The sequence below is a fragment of the Ambystoma mexicanum genome, chromosome 3q, assembly GCF_040938575.1.
Source record: "Ambystoma mexicanum isolate Mex_15411 chromosome 3q, UKY_AmexF1_1, whole genome shotgun sequence".
Lineage (NCBI taxonomy): Eukaryota > Metazoa > Chordata > Amphibia > Caudata > Ambystomatidae > Ambystoma > Ambystoma mexicanum.
In genome coordinates this window covers 3,378,016-3,404,106 of record NC_090926.1, presented here as the reverse complement: position 1 = coordinate 3,404,106, position 26,091 = coordinate 3,378,016, and the positions used below count along the sequence as shown (strand labels likewise).

Here is a 26,091-nt window from a genome sequence, read left to right as displayed (position 1 = left end):
TACAAGTAACACAAAATAAAGCCATTAGGGCAGCTCTGAACATCCCCAAAAACCACCATATCTCGGATATCAGACGTAACTTGCATTGGCTCTCTGTCTCCCAAAGAATTGCGTTTAAATCATTGTCACTCACGCATAAATGCCGCTCCAGCCAAGCAGGCTCCGATATACTTGTCTAACCTATTCACACGCAACACCTCAGATTGGCCCCATAGAGCAGCCCAAGCACACTGCCTCCTATTACCGAGGTTCAAGCTTCAGAAGGCGGGGGCAGTAGCTTCCGGGGACTTGCCGCAAGGCTATGGAACTCTCTTCCTAGCCCACTCAGAACTAAACCCTTCTACCATGCCTTCAGAAGTAAAGTTAAAAATTGGCTCGTAGTGCAGGACCACCACATACTTGCCTAACCAACTTTTAGCTATGCACCGTTTGGTTATACTGCTGTAAATATCACCTGTATTCAACCATCTATGCCTTATGCAACGCTTAGGTAAGATGCAACATCTATGTAATACTCTGTAATATAGGCAATTGTTCTGTCTCTGGAACATTATGTAAATACATGTAACTGTAAATATATTTAATTTTTTGTCTCTGTAACATTATGTAAATATATGTAACTGTAACCCTCCTAAGAAATGCGCCCAGATGCCCCCGGGCCAGGTGCGCTATACTATTAAAATAAATACAAATACATACAAGTCAAATCTCAAAAAAATGAAAAGTAAATGAGCTTGACGCGTTTCGGGATATACCCTCTCTCAAGAGCAAAAGTTTCTAATTAAATCTGCAGAACAGAAAATATAAAGACATTCAAAGATAGATTATTTGTAAACATACCAATCTTTAAGTGAAATATCCATGATTCTCCTAACCAAGAATAGACATCAGACTGACTGTACATAGATTTAAAAATGATTTTACTTACGAGCTGTGTAGGATTACCTGTGTGTTTAATAGTAGATTTTTGTACTTCCCTGCGTGGATCTCTGTTCCTTAATAGAGTTTGATCTTGTTACCTGTACTTCACGCCAAGCCTACCCTCCTCCCGAATCCAAGTCGAACTGGCTCAGCCATGTTAACTTTAACATTGCAAACAGTTTACATTGGAGTCTTTGACCAATCTCTCAGACACCCTTACCAGTTTATGCTCTGAAACCCCTCTTAAACGGTCATTAATGTGCTTCTCGTGGAGTTATGCATATAGGCCAAAGGTCTCGGCCCTGTGTCATGCATTGTCCTCGTTATGTTATGTTGATTTATACCACGCACCGATACCACCCAAGGGCAGTCTCCAGGCGCTAAAGAAACCTCATCACAATTGGCAGGATTACTCTTCATGGAAGGTAAGTAGTAAATGCATAACTCCTGAACCATAGTTTTGTTTTTTAAGAACTTGCTCGAGCTATGTATAGGAAAGATCTTCAATACCGCCCAAGACTACAGCAACTACCTAGGACAAAATTAAAGCACTCCTTTGAACACTGGCACAGACTACCAGTAGAAACAACAATGCCTGCATAAGGAAATGTTCCCACCCTGCCCAATATAGTCGGACAGAAGCACTTGAAGTCGCATTCTAGTTCTGTAATGTAAGGCGTGTGGGTAATAGTGGGCTGGCTGTGCACGCACAATTAAGGGACAGGCACCGATTTAAGGGTGCTATGGTTAAGCAATAGGATAAACTTGCATGAAATTACTGTAATTGTTCAAAGTTCCAAGTGCACATGTTTGTATATTGCCTCGAAAAATACTGGAGACCATCGACAAGGAGGGGCTTGGTCAGAGAAGCTGTGCTGCACTTAGTAGGATTGATTTTTCCCCTTCATCTACAATTATTAAAAAAAGCACCAACAAACTTTTTTAAATGTAAACTACAGTGAAAGAGAATTTCTGGGAATCTTAGAGATGTAAATACAAATACAGTTCATTCTCCAACGCTTGTTTTTACCAGGGAGGCAGGTTCTCTTACCTTGTCGTGGTCTCCGTCGAAGAGCTGCAGGAAACTAGCCTGTGTGCCGGTGGTACCCTTCACCCCTCTGAATCGTAAGTCGCCACGCATGCGCTCCAGGTTATGCAGGTCCATGCACAGATCCTGTATCCAGAGGCAGCATCGTTTCCCCACCGTGGTTAGCTGGGCTGGCCTAACAAGGGACAAAAACAATTTCAGCAACACAAAATCATTCATTCATTCCCATTATTTAATGTACATCTTTAGCTACCAGGCACGCAGTTTGACAGAACATACACATTGATAGAAGAACATGTATTTTAGCATAATATCATCAAAATATACAGATTCTTACAAGCTAAAAGAATAAATAGATGTTAAAAACATCCTAGTATATGCTTCTGTTTAACAAACGATACAATTAAAAAATTACAAAGTCAGCAGTAGAAAAAGGAGAAGTGAAGTTTTCATTACTATTAATTGCTCTAATCCGTCTCTACCATGCTCGATGGATGTGTTTGGCCACCCAATATACCGCTTCGAGATTATCCGTTGACTTACAGAATTCCAAAGCAGCCGCAGTACTGCAGATGCCCCAGAGTTTGAGTATAGGTTTTAGATAAGCTCTTCTCATAACCCTCAATTCATCACAAACTAACAAGAAGTGGAGCACAGATTCCTCATTATTACCACAGAGTGGGCATAAGCCAGTACTCCCATTGCGCCAAGATAGTAATGGAAGCAACCTTAAGCATGCCCAGTATAAATTCTAGGTACATGGTCCGTGCAAGTGGATGAGGGATCAAATCCAGATAGACCTCGAACCCAAAATCAGATTTGCACTCAAGATAACCCATACCCGAGAGCAGTCCCAAGCAAGACTCTTCCATTTTTCTTCAGGATAATAGCAGTGCTGCATTTTTTTACCAAAATGGGTGCAGCTTTACCAATAGCATTTGGGCTGGTCCAAATGCTAATCTGTCCACAGGCTAGACAGATTAAGATATGCTAGTGTGTTCTTCACATGTGCAACCAGGGCACATTTTTGCCACCTTTATGTGGCGGTATACGAGCCACAGCCTCAGTGATGAATCTGACCCTTCCCCCTGACTGGCTGTTGGGTGGAAGTTCCATATATGGTGTTGTGGGGAAGTCCAGGCCAGACTGGCTGGAGCCTTCCCAATGACTATGTTGTATGTACGCCCGAGGGGTGGGACCTGGGTGAATGGAGTGTGTGACGAATATGCATTCTGTGTTATGGCTGTCTAGTATCTGGTGGTTGACACAATGACTGAGGCAGTCCTGCCCGAAACTGGTATGAATGCAGTATGTAGTGCTGAATGGCAGAGTGCTTGTCCGAATCCACATTCTGTGTGGAGTGTCTGGATGGAGAAGAATGGCCTGAATGCACTGTGCGCCTGATTGACTGACTAACTGCCTGAATGCCCTTCTGAGTGATTTGTTGTCCAAGTGTGACCCAGCAGAATGAATGGGAAATAAACAGTATATCTGGAGGCCTCTCACTGCTAGAAATCTTTCAGAAGCTGAAGTGAATACTTGATGCTTACTCTCGAAGCCGAGTCAGAAGAAGAAGGTGAACCGGTGTTCCCTTCCGTGTTATCTGAAGGCTGCTGTGCCTTCAAGAACTGATCCAAGAGAGGACCTGGTAAGGAGACCTCTTCCCGAGCTACGAGGGACCATCGTGCACCCGCTGATCTTTGCCAAAGCTCCCTGGAAGACAGACCTACGAAAGGCTGCCGACCGGAGAAGGGGACCGTCGAGGAGAACGAAGAGAAGCACCAGACCGCCGTCGCCGACCAGAGCCACTGTGCTGCCTTTGCCCAAGAACATTTTGATTCAAGGACTCTCTTGTTCATCATTTGTCGACCGCTTTTGTCCTGCCGGAGAAAGTCAAGGCCGTCGATGACCGAGGAGAATCCGCTGGTGGGTTTCCCGCCACCCGAAGACCTCAGAGACGCTGATGAAGCTAATGAAGCCATCCGTGTCCACGTCCCGTTCGCCGATGCCCTTGCTGGGCCAAAGTTCTTCACTAACTCTTTGCAGTAACAAATCATTGTCGTCGAGGTGCACCGCACGCCTACCCTGTTGCAGGACGTTTTCGATCACTCGTCTACGAGCACCGCAAGGACCGAAGCTGCTGCCTCAACGACAACATTCACCCTTTCTTCATCTCGGAAATTCGACGACCCGTGACTCCTGCCTGAAAGGGAGTGCACTCAAGAAGGGCCGTCGATTCCCCGAAGAAGAAGAACTCTACAACGCAAGGTACATTTGGGTTGCAGAACTATAGAAGAAGATAATACTCTAATAGACAATATATGGACTGGGCTGCATCTTCCTTTACAGGTTTCCCGGGTGGGGGGATCCTCATACATAACTGTGCCTAGGTATACAGGGCCAGTATTCTGCCAATTGTCTAACTTGTTTTCCTCCTAAGTCTATGATTGATCTTGTTTTGCTGTGTTGATTCGTATGCTATTTGAACTCAGTACAGTTGATGCATTTTAATGGAATCAGAGTAATAGTGGTACCACCTAGAACTGTATATATTTACCATTTTAGAATTGTCGGAGCACAAAGTGAATTATTGTGATAGTGTATATAACATTGAACCTTATTTATATAAAGACTGTTTTAACTAATACAGTGTGTGGAAATTCCCTTGTGAGTCCTTGGGGACTACACTGTACTTATGAACCAGCCTGCATCACCTCCTGAGAAGCTAGGCCTTGATTGCTCGTCCATTGCTACCAACAATAAAAAATCTTGGCTGGGATCCTCTATGCCTCTCCTCTGCCTTACAGAGAGCAGGAGTACAGACACCCCCCCCCCTCCCGTGGGCCCTTTACACTGGGTAGGCCAGAAGGCAGTGCAGGGTGAATGGGCAAAGGGGGAGGGGCAGCGTGCACCCGGTGTGAATCGGAGGGCAACCACGCCACCAGTCAGGAGGAGCAGGCAGGCAGATTAGCAGAGGAGAGGGAGAGAGAAGGGAGAAGAGGACAGGAGGGTCTTGGGCAGCTTCCGGAACTTCAGGTGATACAGCTCAAGTCAGAGAGGGGCAGGGAGGCCATCCCAGAGTTTACCCACAGAGTTTGAGGTAGCTAAGCAGAGGGCTCTAGCAGGAAGGTATTTATGAAAAGTGTTGGATATAGAGGAGATCCACGGAACGAGAAAGCCTTGTGGCATGCCCGAATAGCCTACTGTAATACTTTCAATCTTTCCCCAAGAGGATAGTGTGAATCTGTTACATTCCAAAGGCCAACTCTTAGAATCCAACTGGCCTTGTAAAACTGCTAGAGACTTTTCCCAGTCCTACATACTCTTCCCTTCAACCCTAGTTTGCCTTCAAAACCCATAGCAAACACTCATACACCATTTCTGGAAAGGGACTGCTAGTTCCACAATCCCCACAACACTGGGACGAAGAAAAGGAGTGGAGTAATGCAGAGCATGGGAATTCACAAGCATGGGCAGCACTCTAGTGGCAGTGAGCGCACACCTGTGCCCGCAACCTTTAAAATCACTGAAGCAAGAAACACAGGAGGCTGCTGGCAGGAGCGTGTTGCTCCTCTGTCTCTGTGTGAGAAGTCTGTGGAGCCAACCGGTCCGGAGTCCTCAGGGGAGAAGGCTGCTGGAAACAGGTGACACGCGGCAGGAATGCCAGAAGCACGCAGAGTGCTCCTGGGTGTTCATCGGCGTCAGAGAACAGCATTTTGCTCACCGGAATCCAATGCAACGCAGACTAGCACAGTGGAAGCCTCAAGAAGCAGGAAACCAGTGAAGGAATGGTCAAGATACGGAAAACAGCAGTCGACAGTCGCCGGCAGACCATAGAAAAACAGAAAATGCCATTAAGAACCAACAAGTCCACAAAGGAAAGGAACAAACACCGGAGAGTGTCGGTGACTAGGCCAAACTGAAATAAATATAACTAGTGAAACCATGAGAGAAAAGCAACGGTTTGTAAAACTATAAAGAGAAAGACTGAAAAGGCGAGACGTTCACATTTGTCCATGTACGTTATGAGTATATGAAAGACTAAAAAGCCCAATTTAAAAGAAGCCAAGACAGCTACAAGACAGACCCTCAAAAGATGGGAGCAGGGGCTCACACCCGAAAAGTCCTGGCAAAAGAATATACCCGGCACTATGGGTTTGCGCACTTCAGAGAAGCCTTGGCAGGTTGAGAATACCAGACAGTTTCAAGTACAAGATTACAGAAAGCCCTGGTAGGAGAGTAATCCATGCAGTTCCAAACATGGAAAGGAAGTCCTGGTAAGGGAACATCCCAGGCAAGTTGAAAGTGAATAAAATACAAGAAATAGCCAGTAGGCAGTGTTGGTCTAAGAGGCTGGAGAACCAAAATTTCTGACAGGAGAGTACACTAGGTAGGTACTCCAACCACACATGAAAGAAAGACAATCAGCCTAAAGATAACTTTTGTTTTTGACCCAAGGGAACGTCAAGAACTGTTATAGAACACAAGAAAGCGATGAAAAATCCAAGGGAAGGGAAAAAAACCTATGGAGCAAGGATAACTATCAATGAGAGACTTCTTTTGTGGAAATTATACACATTTCATTTGAACATTTACAAAACACTTAAGGGCCAAGACCTTATCCTTTTCACTTTGAGGGTCAGAATAGTACTTAAACACAGGACTGTTTTGTTTTGGACGTGGACACGACAGAGCATTCATTTTGAGGTTTTGGCAGGGAAACAACTATAGTGCAGGGACTGCAAGGTCTTTTTACCAACCCAGTTTGTGTTAAAGTCTTTAGCCAAACTCATGTGTAACTTGTGTCCGAATATCATACCAGTCTCCTCACGCCTCTCTATATATTTAACATTGTATTGAACTGGTCTTAATTTGGCGTCATCCACAAAATGGTGCAAGTCAACCTCCATTGGTAGACCGGCATTAGGCGTCCTTGTTGGCAGAGCAAGCACATTAAAAAAATATATATATTATATATGTTTTCTGCAATTTGTAGTGTCCAATGGTTTGTGTAGCCCCAAATGTCTGCACCATGGAGGGCTCAGGCTTTTGCCTGCATTTTATACATTTCTAAAGCAGGAGAAATTGCACCCTTGCTATGTCTCCCAAAGAAGCATCTAATACTACCACTATATATTTTTCCAAACGTATTAGACTTTTCAATCTGAAATACCCTCGAACCAGTCTTGGAAAATCGAATACCCAAATAATTATTTATTTCCACTTGCTGTAGCCTAATGTCGTCTGCTGTAACACAGTGCTCGTGTCTTGGCGTTTTTAGGTTAAAAACAAAATGTTTTCCCAGGATTTAGCGCTGGACCCAGTTTTTTTTACATTTAAACAGGAAACACCCTGGAGTCTGTTTTAACCCCATGGAAGTGGCAGAGAGGAGAACTGAGTCACCCACATAGAACAAGGCGGGAAAACTAACTTTGCCCATTTTAGGGGAATCTAGAGAATAAAGCAGCAAGTCCTAAGTAGCGGGGTAAGGACACAGCCCAGTCAGACACATCTATCAACCCTAAAAGGGAGTGTGACTTCCCTGCCAATCGGAAGTCAACACCTGCCTGGTGGTCATGATAAAGGGCCTGCACTGCTGTGAGCAAGTGACTGAGTACTTTCTTCCTCTCAAGTACTTGCCACAGCGAGTCCAGAGGGATTCCATCGATTGTGGTCTTTAAATCAACAAAGACGGCGTGCAATTTCATTTTCTTAGGAACTGTATATTTGTGCACCAGGAGGAACAGACGGAACCCTTGATCCAAGGTACTTTTCCCAGGCTGCAACGTGGCTTGGGGATTACTAAGGATTTCTTTTTCAGCAACCCAGTCCTGCAAATGCCCCAATAGAACTTTGGCAAAAATGTAGCCATAAATCCAAGAATTTCCCGGATAGTCCCCATCTCTCTTCTTAAATATAGTGACAATCTCAGCTTTAGCCATCAAACAGGAACAACCTTCTCATGGATAGCTGCATTAAATAACGTACTAGCACCCGCGCCCAAACAGTAGGTTCCTCTTTTAAGAGATCAATAGGAATTCCGTCTGGACCCGTCCCACTCTTCTGTGAATTAATGGCCTCCAAAATTTATCTACATTTAGAATAAGCCCTCAACCCCCACTTTCTTTGATCCAGCAGTGGACGGACACATATATGACAGTCCATCCGATTGCTCAGAAGTGGAACCGTAAAGTTAAGAACAGTGACTGAACAAACTATCGGAGCGGATACTACATTGGAGAGTATTGCTGTCATTACATTCTTTGCCAGTCTGAGCCTGCCATCTATCAGAGCAGTTGTAACGTGTCTACAATGCATCATGAGGAGCCGACGTGGCAACAGAGTATGCGTCAGCCGACAGCCTTGAAAATCCACTGTACTGAACAGCCATGTAAGCGGTCAATGCAGAGTATCAGAATAGCTATGGTGAATTAGGTAATCATGACAAATAAAAGGGGGTTACCAAGTAGCACAAAAGAACAGCATTACTACACAATTTCACAGACCATCATTGTGCATCTCAAAATGTTTCATTTGTAAAGTCCATTTATATATATATATACATACATACACATATATATATATATATATATATATATATACATATACACACGAAGTGAAATGAAGCTTTTTTTTCAAATGAAAATTTAAAAATACATACAAAGAATTTTGGGATGAGCAGTAAAAAGATGTACAGTGATCATATAGATCCCTAAAGAACCATACTAAGTGCGCATTTTTGTAGACTGTTCCTCAGCAGTTCAGTAATACCACTACCCAAGTCATGCAGCATGGAAAACCCTACAATAAAGTCTGCTGCCGACCTAGAAATACTTCCACAGTAAAGATACCAGAACAAAGAAAGCCTCACAATCCCCAGCAGGTGTAGCTAAGCTAGTTTAATTAACAGATTTCAGGAGCTGCTCAAATGGCAACACCAATATCTTTCACGCACAATATAAGGCAAGGATCCAGTCCATTGCTCAGCTGCCCCAGAAAAATAGAACAGCGTCAAAGCCAGCCAAGGCACTGGTTTGCCAAAAACAGCCCCCCATTGCAATATCAAAACAGCTACACCTCAAACACCAAAAACTCTCAGTGGCGATCTGGGTTGGTCTGGCAACAGGTCTAAACAGTGCAAAGACTGCCAAGTGCATCACAATCTTCCCTCCCAAAATGTTGGGATGTATTGATTTGCCTGATGATCTAGGTGGTCCTTCTGGCATTGGAGCTTGTATAGCAGAGGAAATCAGGCCCAACCCCAGGAAACCTGTGCCGAGTGAACAGGTATCCATGTACCCATGGATGTTTAGAAACACGGGCATCGGACATGCCCCTGCGCAGTACTCTGCTGCACTGGTTTCATGCCTCTTGGGAAGTTAGCATTGCATTGTGGCTGGCCATTAAACACGGTCAGTCACTATGTAAACACAAATTCCTTCCCCCTTAGTCAGCCACCAATTTACAATTGATGTAGATACTGTGGGTGGGTGGGAAGGAGTCCGACACGTTGAGGGCATTCTGTACTCTCTTCAATAAAAATGAGAATAAGGCCCATCTCTTCCTATTGCTAGAGGGAATACCCTGCCTATCTAAAGGAACTCAAAAGGTGCTCGTCAGATGTCGGAAAGTGCCAAAAAAATAGGTCCTCGGTCCAAACGAACTATCTGACCCTGATAGGACACGAGAATGTCTCTTCTTAGCCTGGTCTTTTCTTCTTATTTGATAGTCTTTTTTACATATAGGTTTCTTTTTGGTTCATATAAGTCTTGGCGCACTCTCCTTTCATAGGCTCTCTTATCAAGTCTTGTAGTTCGTATTACTTTGGGTCTTGTGCGTTCTGTGGCCCTGGCTTTGTGAGTAACTGCTGGAAGGAAAAGTACTCCACTCTTGTTATCACATATTTTCTACCCACTCTCTTAGCTCAGGTTTTCCCGAATTCGGTTTGCCTTGGCTCCAACTTTAGGTTGTCTTTGTCAAGATTTCGCTCTCGCTGTTCCTTTATCTTGTTCACTGGCAAGCTTTATATCGTCTTTCTCGGTATGTGTTTCTGGGTTTAACTTTCTCCAGACTTCAACTCGCCCTCTTCCCCTTCCTCCTCCAAGCCCGCCCCCCTCCCCTGACAGGTTAGTTTCATCCAAACTTGCCGGGCCTACTGGCCGGCACTACTCCCTGTTGGTTTTCCTGCCTCCCAGGCCCTCAGGTGAGGGTGTCGTGTTGCAGACCCTCCTGGGCCTAGTTCACTTTATAAAAAATATATATATTTGAGCCCAACCCCGGGCCACGCACTGGCTTGCCCAATCCTCTCCATCCCCCTGCCCTGATAGGTCAGACCAGCGCTCTGAACCCAGCTTCCCAGGGCAGCCCTCTGCTTGTGCAGCCCCTGTTGCCAAGGACCCCAAGGCAAAGGGCAGCTCCCACAGTAGCGGCTCCAGACAGCGTCTGCAGGCGCAAGCAGGGAAGCCAGTGGCCAGCCGTCAACCAGCAGTGACTACCGACGTAGATGTGGCCCGGGCAACGAGTACAGCAATCACTGTACTCTGGAAGCCCTGCCACTCTACTTACCCTCAAAACATATCAGGCCAGGATGTTTTAATACTAACCAGCTTAACTAGACAGGATTGTGAATGTTAGCCAGTGCCGCCTGTAGTTCTAACTGCGATTATTAGCTTGCGTCACATCTAGACAGGATTTGAATGTTAACCAGTGCCACATCTTGGTTATATCTTGTGGATATTAGCTTACGTCACATCTAGAGGGGATTGTGAATTTTAGCCTGAGCCACATTCTAGCTATATCTTCTGAATATTAGCTTATTTCATATCTAGACCAGACTGTGAATGTTAGCCAGTGCCACATGTAGTTCCAACTATGAATATTAGCTTGCGTCACATCTAGACAGGATTTGAATGTTAACCAGTGCCATATCTTGGTTAGATCTTGTGAATATTTAGCTTGCGTCAGGTTTTGAATTTCAGCCAGTGCCACATTTTGGAACTGTAAATATCATTCAGGACGGCTATGGTACTTATAACCAGACTATGGTAAGTATACCTCACACCACATCTGTGGACACAGGCTGCAGGCACGGCCAAGCATCCATGCACCGTAGAATGCAGCTATGGCTAAGCTTTCCTGTCTAGCAGCACACATTGCCGCCCAGACTGAAACACCTGACGTACCTCAACACCTCTGCCACTAGCATACAGCGACTACCTATGAAAGAAATTTGGTATAGCTGGTCACACATCGACTCTCCCAACAATAGCAATCTATTGCAAACCCCCCCCAACAGCACCCAGCCACGTGCCTGGCCTTGCTCTGGGCAGCTTAGTCAAGCCTAGCCAGCCACCTAAGTCCTAGACCGGCAAAACGCACACAGGCATCTCCTAATCTAAACCCTTTAGAACTTTCCAGCACACGGACTACTGTCACTGAGGGCGTTCCAACCTAATAAGTGCATTGAGGCCACACAAGTGGGGCAGGGGCGCTATATGAATAACCAAATACAATACAAGATATAGGGTGGTTGCCCTTCCTCTCAGGGTTTTAGTTCCCAGTCTCTGTTGGCTCCCCACCTGGGTTGGTTAAATCTCATATATACGGGTCACATCCCTTGTAAACTACTTTCTTCGATACAATCACGGCCTAAGTATTGGGACAAGTCTTCCCCTACCGGATTATATTTCGTTTTTCTCTTGTTTTTACAGTTCCAATAATTCAATTTTATATTGTAGTTCTCATCCTTAGAACTGGGATGAGTTTCTTCATGCAATGATTCCCCAACGGCTTCGCACTGTTCCAGATTCCCCCAGGTACCTTTCTGCTGGCTATCAGATGCTGTGCAGGCTTCCCCTCTCGGCAGTCTCAGTGCTGTTTCTCGGGCGTCCTGTCCACCAGTCTGTGAGCGTGGTCATGCCATTACCAGTTACTCCTCTCTGTTCCTTCGTGTACTACTTCCTTTGTGATTGCGGGCCGGGCCTACGGCACCTCACACGGTTTCTCGCGCTCTTCGAATATGTGTAGGATTCGGGAACACACCTGAGTTGCAGGACTACTTAGTATAGTGCCAAGGGGTAAACATGGTACAGCAGTCATTGCTAAGCTCTCAAGATGGGAACAGGGTGTAGGGGGGCAAGGAAGCATACCACAACACACAATTGGGAATGTCCATGTGGTACATGTATTAATACACACTCCTAATATGGCTTTGACAGAAAGGTAATGCAGTAGGTTACATGCCATTCGTTCTTCCTCTGCCTATCGCAGGTGCATATTTACAGAGACCGCAGCGGATATGTCAAGCACATCAATCTAAAAGCTCTGTTCCATCAGTAGCCATTTTCAAGAGCCAATTGAGCTTTTCAAGCAGGGGAGAGCTTTGTGAAACAAGCCAGTAACCTCATACTTTGCAATGCTGCACAAAAGTAGAAAACAATGTACTAAGCAGTAGGGAAACAATGTGCCTGTTGGCATGCACCAGTGGAAGAGGTTCGTTTGTGCGCACACATTTACTTGGCAGATGAGGGAGGAACCACATTGGCAGCATCAATTAATGTGTCTGGCATATTTCACGTTAATCAATCATCATGAAAGTATTTACATGGGCATAATTGAAGTGATGCCACCAATCAGTGTATCCACGCAAGGAGCAGAGTAGGTGACTTGCACAAGGAAAGAGTACCATTGGGGTACCTAGACCTGGGAGTCCCAAGACAGATGCATACCAGACACAGGCCTCAAAACATGCACTTGCCACTAGCTGGTGATAATGGACTCTTGCGAAGTGTTAAAAACAGGATTTTCAGATGTGGGCTTACTCCGAGATGCCACCATACCTATAAAAACGAATCTGTATGCAAACTACCAAGGTAGTTAGCATAGACTTTAGGAGAGCATGGGTGTTGCTGGTGGTGAAGAATTCAGTCAAGCACAGAGAGCACTATTTAAGTTAGGCAGAATGTATATGCATACAGAAATATCTCGAAGTCCCTCAACAAACTTACCAATGAAACCATTGGTAAGCAAAACCTACCTTACCCAAACACTTTAGTTTTCAAACAGTTAAATCAGTTGACAGATCAGTTGATAAAAATACATCTATAGTAAAGCAAGTGAAGAAAACGATGAAATAATAAAGCAGCTAGGAATCAGGCAAGTAAATAAAAGCAGAAACACACACTTACGCTGACTTTAAAAAAAATAAGGCCCTACACAAAAGGTCTTTCCCTTGCTAAAGTAGACTGGGCCTAAAGATGCAAGCTAGGAGTCTTAAGAAAGCTAGTGTGGCAAAACCAACATGCAGGTGTAAGTGTTCAAGGCAGTGAAGAACAAAGCAAAGTTTGCCACGGGTCCGCTCCGAATCTCACCACCTTAGGGGAAGCCCAGAAGGAGTGGGATCCTTGGTCAGAACTCCACTGATCACAACCAGGCAAAGGAGAAATAGGGTTAGGGCTTTGTGTCTGCCAAAACCTATAAAAAGGGAGGCTAGAAACCGAAATGTAAACTCAACCCCTGATATGAAAGATTTCTCTTCATGCAACTTTCCCCCCCCCTCCCCCCCCAAACCGTTTTGCTTTTGAACCTGCCCAGACTTTTTACAGGGAAGTGAAGTCACCAGCTTCAGCCTTTTCCTCATTTTGTTATGAGGAAACTGATCAGTCCTTCAGGCTATCAGTACTGGGAAACTAGGTTTCCCCTTTCTCTTTTTACCTTTTACGTCAAGTTTTAACAGTGCACACAGCACCTTACAATGCACTGCAGTGAGGATGCTTTTCCATCACCATAGTCTTTTACACTTGGGATTTCTGGTTACTTTTATATGTGCCAAAGAGAAGTTGGTGGCAGCAATTAGATTTGTACGATTTTTGCGTTATTTCTAGTTTGTACATTCGTGTTTACCGCATATGGCTACTCAACGTGGCTAGTGTCCCCAAAATGGCCACGCCACAGGATTTTCACTTATACGTTGGCCATATTGTTGTTTGGCATTCTTCCTGCCTTCTCGGTCTTGGTCAGAAATCCCATATAAGGTCATGCACGTTAGGGCAGTTTTCTTAAAGTCCACCTGGAGGTAAGAATCTATAAAACGGTCTTGGTGTACTAGTATAAATCGGTATTACCCAAAGGATCCGGTAGACTGGCTTATCTTGGGAGGAGGATGTGAGCTGTAGTTAAGTACACAGAACCCAGTAAAGACAATAGTCCAAAGAAACTCTTACACAGTGAAATTAAATATATATGTCGTTTATTCACACAAGGTAGGTAAGAAGAACAAGTTACTTTCTTACCTGGTAACGTTCTTTCGATGGGATGTTCCTCCGACCTATTCCACATATTTGACAGTGATTACAACAACTGTGCTACTTCGGAAAACTTTTTCGGCGTAGGCGTCCTGCTTCGATACGCTCCTTCGAGGACCTCCTCCGACGGCCGACGTCACTAGATGTTATATGGAGGACGCACAACGCCTGTAGACTCAGTTGTAGTTTTTCCCCCAGAATGTATGGCACCAATCTTCTGCCAGCCTTACCACAGAAAGCCTTGCAGAAACGGAAGCTGCAATCGCAAAAGAAATTCTGTAGCGGGGCAGGTAGGGAGGGTACAATGTGGAATACGTCGGAGGAACATCCCATCGAAAGAACGTTACCAGGTAAGAAAGTAACTTGTTCTTCGAGGGGATTGTGTCCTCCGACGTATTCCACATCTTTGACAGACTCCCAAAGCAGTACCAACATAAGGAGGTGGGAAAAGAATTTAGAGATTTCAGAATGCCCAATTAAATTGCAGAATAGAGGACTGCTTTGCCAAAGGCCAAAACTTGCCCATGGATAGAGTTCCAGGGAATAATGTTTCACAAAAGTATGAACAGAGGCCCATGTGGCCGCTTCGCAAATATTGCAAAACGGAACACCCCTCTGTAGTGCAATGGAGGCAGCCATACCTCTAGTAGAATGGGCCCGTAAACCTACAGGAGGGTCCTTCCCCGCCAAACGATAACATTCAGAGATCGTCAAAATGATACATCTAGACAAGGTCTGCTCAGAAACAGCCTGACCTAAACGCCTTCCAGCGTAACCAATAAAGAGTTGATCATCCTCTCTGACCCGGGACATCCGTGAGAGATAGAAACTCAAAACCTCTCCTAGGATCCAACCTATGGAGCCTCTCCTCTTTCTTACCACAATGTGGAGGAGGCTAGAATGCCGGAAGAATTACCTTCTGGCTCAGATGGAATTCCGACACAACCTTCGAAAGAAAGGAAGCCCGTACCCTAAGGTCAACCCTGTCCTTATGGAACACAGTGAATGGTGGTTTGGCGGAAAGTGCCTGCAACTCACTCACTCTGCGTGCGGAAGTAACCACAACTAAAAATACAGTTTTAAAGGACAACAATCTCAATGAACAAGAATGTAAGGGCTCAAACGGAGCTCCCATCAGGAACTTTAAAACCAAATTCAAATCCCATCCCGGCACCTGGAAAGGCTGCGGTGGAAACACATGAGTTAGCCCTTTCGAAGGGATTTTAAAATAAGAACATTCCTCAAACGAGTGCTTAAATATGGACAGCGCGCCTAGGGTGGGAGCCAGACTTTTGATGGCACCGAAGAGTGAGGGAGGGCTTGCAATGCCGAATTTTCGACGATATTACGAGGCAACTCAGCTGCAAATTATTAGGGAATGGTTGAAGGGGAGGAAGGAACGCGGGACAAATTGTGGGTACGGATGTATAGGGCCGTGGCGCATCGAAACCTAGCAGAAGTACTGTGGCTCCCGAAACAACACAGACCTGGCCACCTCTACGAGAGTTCCATCACCAAACTGATGGCTGACGTTTGGGATAGGCTGGTGGGTTCTGAAGGGATCACCACATTCCCGTCTCCCTTCACCCCCATCTTTGGCAACGGGGACTTCTCCCCGGGCGTGGAGAGAGGAGCCTTCACGAATTGGCAGGAGGGTGGCTGTCGGAAACTATGCGATATGTTTTCTGGAGGGGAATTGTTATCGTTTAATGATTGTAAGAGGCATTTTGCAGTGCAAGAAAAAGAGAGGTTGAGGTATGCCCAGATTCGCCATTGGGTTCTCCACCCAGGGGTCAAGAAGGCTGCCACAAGGGACCCAACGCCCTTTGAAAAATTCCTGCTCACGAATGACGGGGCGAGAAGCCTCATCTCCAACATCTATAAGATTCTGACTGGCTCTAACGCGGAGGTCCAATGGGCATACATCCGGGAATGGGAGCGGGTCTTGGGATGCAGGGTCAGTAGGACGGACTGGGGAAAATTGTGCAGGAGAATTCCTAAACTGGTCAAGGCACCCCATCTACAAGAGGCATGGTATAAGATTATGTTTAGGTGGCATTATACCCCTGTTCGGCTTAATAGGTATTACCCTACTGTGTCGGGGATTTGCTGGAGGGGCTGTGGGATGGCGGGCTCCGCTGAGCACATCTGGTGGAATTGCCCAAAGCTTGCATCGTTCTGGGGGGAGGAGCGGGAGGCACAGGGGCTGGCCTTCGGGCTGGGAGATGGGAGGACTCCAGGGCAAATTCTCTTGGCCGTCCGGGAGGAATCTGGGGCAGGTGAACCTAGAGGAAGGGAAAAAGCTATTGCTATTACGACTCTTGCCGCTATGCAGTTAATAGCCCAGAGATGGAAAGGCCCAGAGGTACCCATGATTCAAGACTGGTTCCGAAAGCTGTGGGAGATAGTGGCCCTGGAATGGGCGACTTACGCCATGGATAACAAGGCCCAGAGCTTCGCGCCAGACTGAGGGGAATTACTGAAGGTTCTTAAAGACGATTTTAAGGTGATGTGGTGCCCACAGCGACTGAGGTTGCTGGATTTGCAATGACTGTAGAATCTTACTAGAATGGTCGATGGGTGAAGGGGATTAGCTCTTTGCCGGAAGGGAGGGATATGGGTGGGGAAGGGAATGTTTGCTTGTTATGTTGTGAAAATCAATAAAAAGAGTTTAAAAAAAATATATGGACAGCGCCACCAGGTAACCCTTAATGGTTCCTACTTGCAGGCCCTTGTGAGCTAAAGAAAGCAAAAAAGACAAAACCAAAGGAATGGAACATTGGAAAGGATCCACATTCTGTACCCTGCACCAGTCGCAGAAATTCGTCCAACGGCAACGGTACAGGGATTTTTTTGCGGGCCTACTGGCCGAAAAAAACACCTCCATCACGTCTTTAGGGAGGTCCCAATCCTTATATCTTAGCCTTTCATATACCAAGCATGAAGGCTGAGAGACTTGACCTCTGGATGGAGAACTCGACCCCCCCTCTCGTGAGAGCAGATCGTCTCAGTAGGGAAGACGGCGTGGAGAGCAGATGGACAGGTCTAGAAGGTCCAGGTACCATGCTCTCCTGGCCCATGCCGGGGCAGTGAGGATCAATCGGGAACCGAACCTCCGTAACCTCAGCAACACTTGCGGAATGACGGGGACTGGAGGAAACGTGTACAGCAGTGGGAAGGACCACTCCACTACGAACGCGTCCCCTAAGGCTCCTCTTAGAGGAAATTCCCGCAAGCAGAATCTTTCGCACTTGTGGTTCACACTGGTGGTGAAGAGATCCACTTGTGGGGTCCCCCAAAGAGCGAGGATCTCCAAAAGAACTTCCTGAGCCAGCTCCCACTCGTGGGAGACCGTGCTCTGCCAGCTCAGAGCGTCCGTTCCGCGTTTTCATCTCTGGCCAGATGAACTGCCGAGATCGAAATTTCCTGCTGGATGGCCCAGAACCAGAGCTGCATCACCTCTCTGCACAGTGGGAGTGACCCTGCCCCCTCCCCCATTTTTGTTGAGGTGGTGCATGGCCACTGTATTGTCCATCATAATCAGGACATTCTTCCCCCGCACAGACGGCAGAAAAGCCTTCAGGGCTAGCCTGACAGCCCGCAGCTCTAACAGATTGATGTGGAGTCTGGACTCTGACGGAGGCCAACGACCGCTGGCCGTCAGCTTGTTGGCATGAGCTCCCCACCACAGAAGGTCCTGGCTGACCAAGGGAGGAATCTGAACGGGGTCCGACATCCTGCCGGAAAACTGCGACCACTGCGTCTTGAGTGCCCACTGCAGAGATCTCATCCGCAGCCTGGCTTCTGGCACCAGTAGAATGCAGGATGCCATGAGGCCGAGCAATCTCAAGAACTTGAACGCCGGGAGACTCTGGGCACATTGAAATTCGTCCACCATCTGCAGAATGTGGTGAGCCCTCACCTGGGCTCACCTCACTGCCCCAGGGATGTGTCGAGCACTGCTCCGATGTACTGGAGCTCCTGGGTAGGTGTCAAATGGGACTTCTTTAAGTTGAGGGAGAAGCCCAGCCTGTGAAGGGAGTGGCAGGTGACTGACAGATGATCCAGGACTAACTCAGGAGAGCGTGCCCTGATCAACCAATCGTCCAGGTAGGGGTAGACGTGAATCCCCCTTTCCTGACATACGCGGTCATAAAACACTTCACTCCCGTCCAAATCTGAGCCCCTCTCCTTCTCCTCACCTGATGTACTGGAATCCGTGCTGTATCCGACGATCTCGCGATACCGTTGTGTAGACTGGAACCGACCTTGGCATGAAGCCACAGTTGCCACTGGTGAGCTGTAGCCACCTGTGGCCCCAGTACCGAAGCAAGTAATGTCTGGGGAAAAAGCCTTTGGCGAAGCAAGTATGTCAGCAAACGGGTGGAGTCACTTCTCCGGAGAAGACAGATGTGGGAAGCCGGTGTAGAATGATGATCCAGGGATAGTGGTGGAAGAACTCCTGGGCCACTCTTCGGGATTGAGAGAGGAAGAATGGCAGTAGTTGCCGCGGCTGATGGGGGAGGAGAGAGAGAGAGAGAGAGAGAGAGAGAGAGAGAGAGAGAGAGAGAGAGAGAGAGAGAGAGAGAGAGAGAGAGAGAGAGAGAGAATAAAGAAACAGCAGGGAGGCTCGAACGAACGAGCGGGGCGATGACACCAAGCAAAGCACTCTAGTCGAGAAACTCTGACGTTGCAACGCCAGAAGTGATGACAGTAAATGCCGTCGGGCAATCCGCACGTTGGACGGAGCGGAAAAAAAGATTAGACCACCACCTCGAGAAACAAAAAGAAACGTGCGAGGAAGCTAATGGCTGCTCAACCTATACCTGTGCCATAGCTTCCACGGGCAGGCACAGGTATAGGTACCCATGACAGTATGCCCCCTTCTCCTGCTTACTCCCCCAGGCTTTCCCGGATGGTTTCTATGGATTTGTTTAGCAATTTGGGAGCGTGGATGCGTGTTAATGGTTCCCAGGTATCTTCCGATCTGGGAAACCCCTTCCATCCAATAAGGTATTCCAATCTCCCTTTGCAATATCTGGAGTCATAAATAGTTGACACCTCATATTCTTCTTCAGATTCTTCTCTTAAGTGTTTAAAATTGGGGGTTGAACAGCCAGGAGCCTGGAAGAGAAAAGCTTGAGCAAAGAAGAGTGAAAGACCGGATGAATCCGCTTCATATTATGTGATAATTTAAGCTTATACGTTACAGGGTTAAGTTTAGCTAGAATAGGGAAAGGACCCAGAAACCTAGGAGATAGTTTAGAAGGGTGTGCCCATTTGGGCAGGAATTTGGTAGAAAGCCAAACTCGGGATCCTACATTCCATGCAGGTCCTTCTTGGCGATGTCGATCCGCCTGCTTCTTATAAGTTTGAGTAGAGGTTTGTAAAGTGGAGTATGCTGTTTTATGAGCTTCTTTTATCTTGTCAATAATCCTTTCAATAGCAGGCATGTTGGTTGAACTCCTGATTGATGGAAGGTGACGTGGGTTTAAACCATAAGTGCAATAGAAAGGATACATGCCGATCGCAGAGTGTTTAGCGTTGTTATATGCAAATTTGGCAGTTGGCAGGAGTTTTACCCAGTTGTCTTGCTGCCGATTACAATAACATTGGAGGTATTGTTCCAGGGTGGCATTCACCCGTTCTGTCGGTCCATTGGTTTGAGGGTGAAAACCAAATGAAAGCGCCCTCTCAATTCCCAGTTGGTGGCAGACATTCTTCCAAAACCTTGAGGTATATTGAGCTCCTCTGTCCGATATTATCTTTTCGGGTAGTCCGTGCAAGTGGAATATATCCCGAAGAAACACATTCGCCATTTCTTCTGCCGTGGGAAGCTTAGGCAATGGCGAGAAATGGGCCATCTTGGAGTATCGATCGTTACCATTATACAAGTACATGCGTCAGAAGGAGGTAGATCTACGATAAAGTCGGTGGAAATGATGCTCCAAGGTATCGTGAGCAGAGTTTGTTGGTCAAGAAGACCGATGGGCTTGCCAGAAGGGTATTTGCTCATGGCGCAGGTGGAACAGTTTCTTACATAGTCGGTAGCTTCCCTTCTGAGATTTGGCCAAAAATAGGAGCGTTGTAACAAGTCTAATGTTCCAGATACTCCTCGATGTCCGGCCGAGGGGATATTATGGCACCATTTAAACACTTGTTTGCGTAGTGAGCCTTCTGGGATGTAAAGGAGACCATTATTAAAAAAGAGAGTCCATTTTCATTAATTAAACTGGAGGGAAAGGACTTGTGCTCTCTGAGTTCCCTAGCAGTGGCTCGTCTCACCTGCTGTAAAAAGGTATCCACGGTAGCAATCACCTTCTTGGGAAACATGATCTCCGGCGCAAGCTTGGGCAAGTCTTCTAGAGATTCTCTCCTGGATAAAGCATTGGCCAGGATGTTAGCTTTCCCTGGTTGATAACAAATGTGAAAGTCATTCTGCACAAAAAATTGTGCCCATGTGGCCTGTCGTGAGTTGATGCACTCCATAGATTCCAACACCTTGAGGTTGCGGTGGTCGGTGCGGATGGTAAACGGCTGAGCACCTCCTTGTAGTAAGTGTCACCACTCCTCACATGCCTGTTTCATGGCTAGCAGCTCTCTTTCTATTACTGAATAATTCTTTTGACTGGGAGTCAAAGTTTTTGATAAGTAGGCTATGGGGTATTCACACCCCTTATCCTCTTGAAGAACAGCTCCAATGGCTGCGGCAGAGGCGTCCGTCTCAATGATGAACGGTTTAGACTGGTCCGGTTACCGTAGAATGGGTGCGGAGCAAAAGAGGAATTTGAGGTGTTTGAAGCCGTCTTCAGCTTCCACTGTCCATTTAAAAGGCCCAGAGGACTTCTTCAACAAGGAGGTAATAGGCAGAACCACTTCTGAAAATTCAGGAATGAACCTCCTATAGAAATTTGCCAGACCAAGGAATTTTTGGATTTCCTTCACAGAAGTGGGTGTATTCCAATCCAAGATCGCAGCTACCTTCCTTTTGTCCATGGCGATACCCTGTTCAGATAGGACGTATCCCAAGTAACGTATTTCTGTGACACTGAATTCACACTTTTCCAGTTTAGCCAACAGATGATGTGACTGGTGCCGATGGAGAACCTCTGAAACGTGTTGGCAATGCTGTGAAGGGTCCTTAGAATAGATCAATATATCATCTAAATAGATGATCACATTTATGAACATTAGATCAGAGAATATTCTGTCCATAAATCTTTGAAATACAGCCGGGGCATTGACTAAGCCAAAGGGCATAACCTTATATTCGTATAGACCGCAGGGGGTCCTGAACGCCGTCTTCCACTCATCTCCCTGCCTCGAGTATGTCCGTGATAAGCGGCATCGGATAACGGTCTCTAATGGTCACCTGGTTTAACCCCCGGAAGTCTATACATGGTCTTAGTTCGTCAGAATCCCTTTTTGGTATAAAAAATAGGGAAGCGCCAGCTGGTGATTTCGACGGTTGAATAAGTCCATTTTGCAGATTGCTGTCCAGGTAAGAGCGAAGAGCTTCCTTTTCAAGCTGAGATAACGAGAACATGCGACAAAAAGGGACTAAAGCCCCGGGTACCAAATCAATGGCGCAATCTTCTGGTCTGTGTGGAGGAAGTTCCAAAAAGGGATGGTTAGAGAACACACTTTGAAATCGGGAGTATTCGTTGGGTAGAGCATGGATTCCAGTGGGACCTTCTGGAAGTGTGGCAGAGGCTTGTATCTTAACCACGTTCGTGGTAGGAAGACAATGGTTGGTACAAAATTCTGACACAAACGTTAACTGGTTGTGAGTCCAATCAACCAGGGGGTTGTGTCTGCCGAGCCAAGTAATTCCTAATATAATCGGAAAGTGAGCGGCTCGAATTAAATCGAACGTAATAAGTTCAGCATGTTGTATGATTCGCATGTGGAGTGGCTCGGTCATGTGGGTTATGGGTCCAGAGGATAATGGCGTCCCGTCTACCCCTTCCACCTTTTGATCTTCCGCCTTCTCAACTCTCGGAATGCCCAGACTTTCTGCCCAATGGATGGCAACAAAGTTGCCTGCCGCTCCGCAATTCAATAAGGCTATGGCTTCCGTCCATCTTTCCTCGTTCCTGATTTGAACAGCAATGACCATGAGTCTTGAATCCACTGCCTTAACTTGCTCCGAAGGAGAAATAGACATTGAAACATAGGGACTTGAGACATCCGCAGCCCCTCGGATACTAGTACCTTTCAGTTCCGAGGTCTTTCGTTTCCCTGACTTTCTGGAGGGAAGTTTGTTGCAGTCTTGAATAGAGTGATTCTCGGATGCACAATATGCACACAATCCCTTTTCTCGACTGCGTCTCCTTTCCTGTGCAGACAGGGGTCCTCTGGTAGCACCTATCGGCATAGGTTCGTCTGAACGTGTAGGAGAGGAGGGAGTTGGAGAGTAGCTCATTGGACCTAGCGGAGTCTTATTTCGAATCCGTCTCCATTCGTTTCGTCTTTCTTGGATACGATATTCGATCTACAGAACCACGGACAATAATTCAGAAAAAGTGGGAGGTAGAGGTAGTCTAGCAAATTCATCTTTGATCTCTTCCTTAAGACTACGCATAAATATGGCATACTGGGCCTGCTCAGGCCATCCCGCCTGGGCGGGTAGAGTCTTAAACTCTGAGATATAAGATAGCACGTCCATGGTGCCTTGATGGGCGTCTAATAGTTCTTCGCATGCCGTAAATGTGATTTCAGATCTTTCAAAGGTTTGTTTTACTAGAGTTCGGAATCCGTCATAGTCATGTAGAATGGGGTTGTCCCCTGTCACTAGAGGGGTAGCCCAAGCCAGTGCATTTCCTGTCATATTTGAGATGAGAAACTCCACCTTGGCTTGGTTTGTGGAGAATAGGCTGGGTCGAAATGTAAAGTAGATCTTGCAGGCATCTAAGAATTGTTTTACCTTCTTAGAAGAGCCATCGAATTTCCCTGATGACAAAGGTATAGGGGGTAGTTCAGGTGCGGGTATAGGCTCTCTGTGTGTGGCCATCTGTTTAAGCACAACATTCTCAGCCTTCAGATTCTGAACCTCTTGAGAGATTTGTTGAAGCATGCGATTTTCATTCTTTAAGGTTTGTACCTCATGTGACAGCGCTTCACTCTCGTCCAAATCTGAGCCCCCTTCCTCCTCCTCATCTGATGTACTGGAATCCGTGCTGTATCCGACGAACTTGCGATACTGTTGTGTAGACTGGAACCGACCTCGGCATGATGCCACAGTTGCCACCGGTGAGCTGTACCCACCTGTGGCCCCAGTACCGAAGCAGGTAATGTCTGGGGAAAGCCTTTGGCGACAAAAAACCCCACAGTTGATTGCAGTTTGTCTTGTAATCTCTGGCGACCGGTCTCTGAAGCAAGTATGTCAGCAAACGAGTGGAGTCACTTCTCCGGAGAAGACAGATGTGGGAAGCCGGTGTAGAATGATGATCCAGGGATAGGGGTGGAAGAACTCCTGGGCCACTCTTCGGGATTGAGAGAGGAACAATGGCAGTAGCGGCCCGGGTGATGGAGAGAGAGCGAGAGAGAGAGACCTGAAAAACGCCAGGAGGAAAGCTTCGAGGAAGGGAGTCCCCGGCAGGTAAGGAAGGGAGAAAGCCCTGGGGGGAAACCAGCGTAGAGACGAGGAGAGGGACGGCAGATAGGCTGCAGTCCGGAGACGAAGGAAAAATAACAAAGAAACAGCAAGGAGGCTCGAATGAACGAGCAGGGCAATGACTCGAGTAGAGAAACTCCGACGTTGCAACGCGCGGAACGCCGGAAGTGAGGACAGTAAATGCCGTCCGGCAATCCGCACGTTGGACGGAATGGAAAAAAAGACTAGACCGCCACCTCGAGAAACAAAAAGAAACGTGAGAGGAAGCTAATGGCTGCTCAACCTATACCTGTGCCATAGCTTCCACGGGCAGGCACCCATGACATACGCTGCCACCACCACCACCACCATCAGCTTGGCGAAGACCCTCAGGGTGGAGGTCCATCTAAACGGCAGGACCCGAACAAAAAGCAGAGTCGCCAACCGTGAACCTCAGATACTTCCTGTGCTTGGGAGGAATCGGCACATGAAAGTAAGCATCCTTGAGGTGGAGAGACACCAACCAGTCCTGAAGTTGAAGTGCCTGGAGGACTTGAGAGAGAGTAACCATCTTGAACTTTTCCTTCCGGAGGAGCTTGTTCAAACCACACAAGTCCATGATGGGTCTCAATCCCCCGTCTTTTTTCGGGATTAAAAAATATGGGGAATGCCATCCCTTGTTCCTCTCCGCTACAGGCACCAGTTCTATGGCACCTTTCTCCAGCAGGGATTTGATTTGCTGCGCAAGGAGCGGATCCAGACTCTTCAAAGAGAGCTTCCCCGGTGGATTGTCGTGAGGCCTCTGCCGGAAAGGAAGACAGTAGCCGTGGGCTATGATCTCCAGAATCCACACATCTGAAGTAATGGCACGCCATTTTACAAGCTGCTGCGCGAGCCTTCTCCCAACCGGCGAACCATGGGATATGGCCTCATGACTGAGCGGAAGCGGCTGCGGCAGTGCCTGAGGGGAGAGGGCAACTGCCCGAGCGGCTTTGGGACCTCGAGTACCTTGTTTTCCACCTCTGGTACTCCTACGTTGGCCCCTTTGACTGGCATCTCCCCTCGATCTAACAAAGGAAGAGTAGTATCGAAAGGAACCTCCCCTCCATTGCTGTCCACTAGGACGAAAAGGCGGAGGTTGATGTACTGCAGTGCTCAACGACTTTGCTGCAGCTTTGGAGGTCTGCAACCTCTCAAGGTTCTCGTCAGCCTTGCTGCCAAAAAGATGGACACCATCAAAGGGCATGTTGAGAAGCCGGGACTGTACATCAGGAGCAAACCCCAACTTCCGCAACCACGTAAACCTGCGCATCACGGTGCTCGCCGCCATGGACTGGCTGACACGTCCAGACCCAACTGAACGGATTCACACATGGTATCCTTGCCATCCTGAACGAGGCCAAGAAAACCATCCCGTTCCTCCCCTTCGGGAATATGTTCAGCCGCCAAAGATACACAATTCCACAGAATGTGCGTGAATCTTGCAAGGGCACAAACAGAGTTGGCTGCTTTTAAAGCCATGCCCCCAGAAGAAAATACCTTCTTCACCCAACCGTCAAAGCGTTTGTCGTCTCTATCAGGAGGGATTGTAGGGCATGCCGCCTGCTTCTCTGGGGCCGTAGCCGCCTGTACCACCAAACTCTCCGGAGTGGGGTGCATGGACAAGTAGCAGGGTTCGCCACTGGCTGGACGGTATTTTTTCGGCAATGACTTATGTACTGCCGGAAGACTCTCCGGAGCAGTCCAAGCCGAAGCCACCCTTCTTTGTAAGGCCATATGAAATGGCAACACCGGGTCAGTGGGTGGACCTTGGTCAAGGATATCTGTCAGGTCATCCTGCAGAAAATCCACAGGTGGAGCAGACCACCCGAGATTCTCCGTCACCCTCGACATGAGGCGCCTGTACGAGGAGTCAGCATGCGTACCAGGCTCAGGCCTGCCAAACTCAACCTCCGGGGAGGTATCAAGACCACTTGCGTCATGTAATGATTGACGAAGGTCTTCCAATTGGCTATGCCCTGACAACAGGTCATCAGGAACCTCAGGAGGCACCTCTTCCTCAGACCCTTCCTCAACCTCTGAAATGAACTCCAAGGGTTGGTACAAGTCCACCCTGGGAGGAGGAACAGAGTATGGGTTGGGTATAGGCCGCACAGGCTTGCTGAGCGCCTGGGTTGAGTATAGGCCGCACAGACTTGCTGAGCGCCTTCCTAGGAGCTTCCACA

At 47.2% G+C, this 26,091-nt stretch overlaps 1 protein-coding gene across 3 annotated transcripts in view; it reads right to left on the bottom strand.

The window, feature by feature from the left end:
• Positions 1 to 26,091, bottom strand: part of ADSL (adenylosuccinate lyase) — a 262,886-nt gene that overhangs the window by 129,621 nt on the left and 107,174 nt on the right. For all 3 annotated transcript variants that reach the window (XM_069652920.1, XM_069652919.1, XM_069652918.1), the window contains one exon: positions 1,973 to 2,144. In XM_069652920.1, the coding sequence (XP_069509021.1) occupies positions 1,973 to 2,144 (172 nt within the window). The remainder of the gene's footprint in view (positions 1 to 1,972; positions 2,145 to 26,091) is intronic.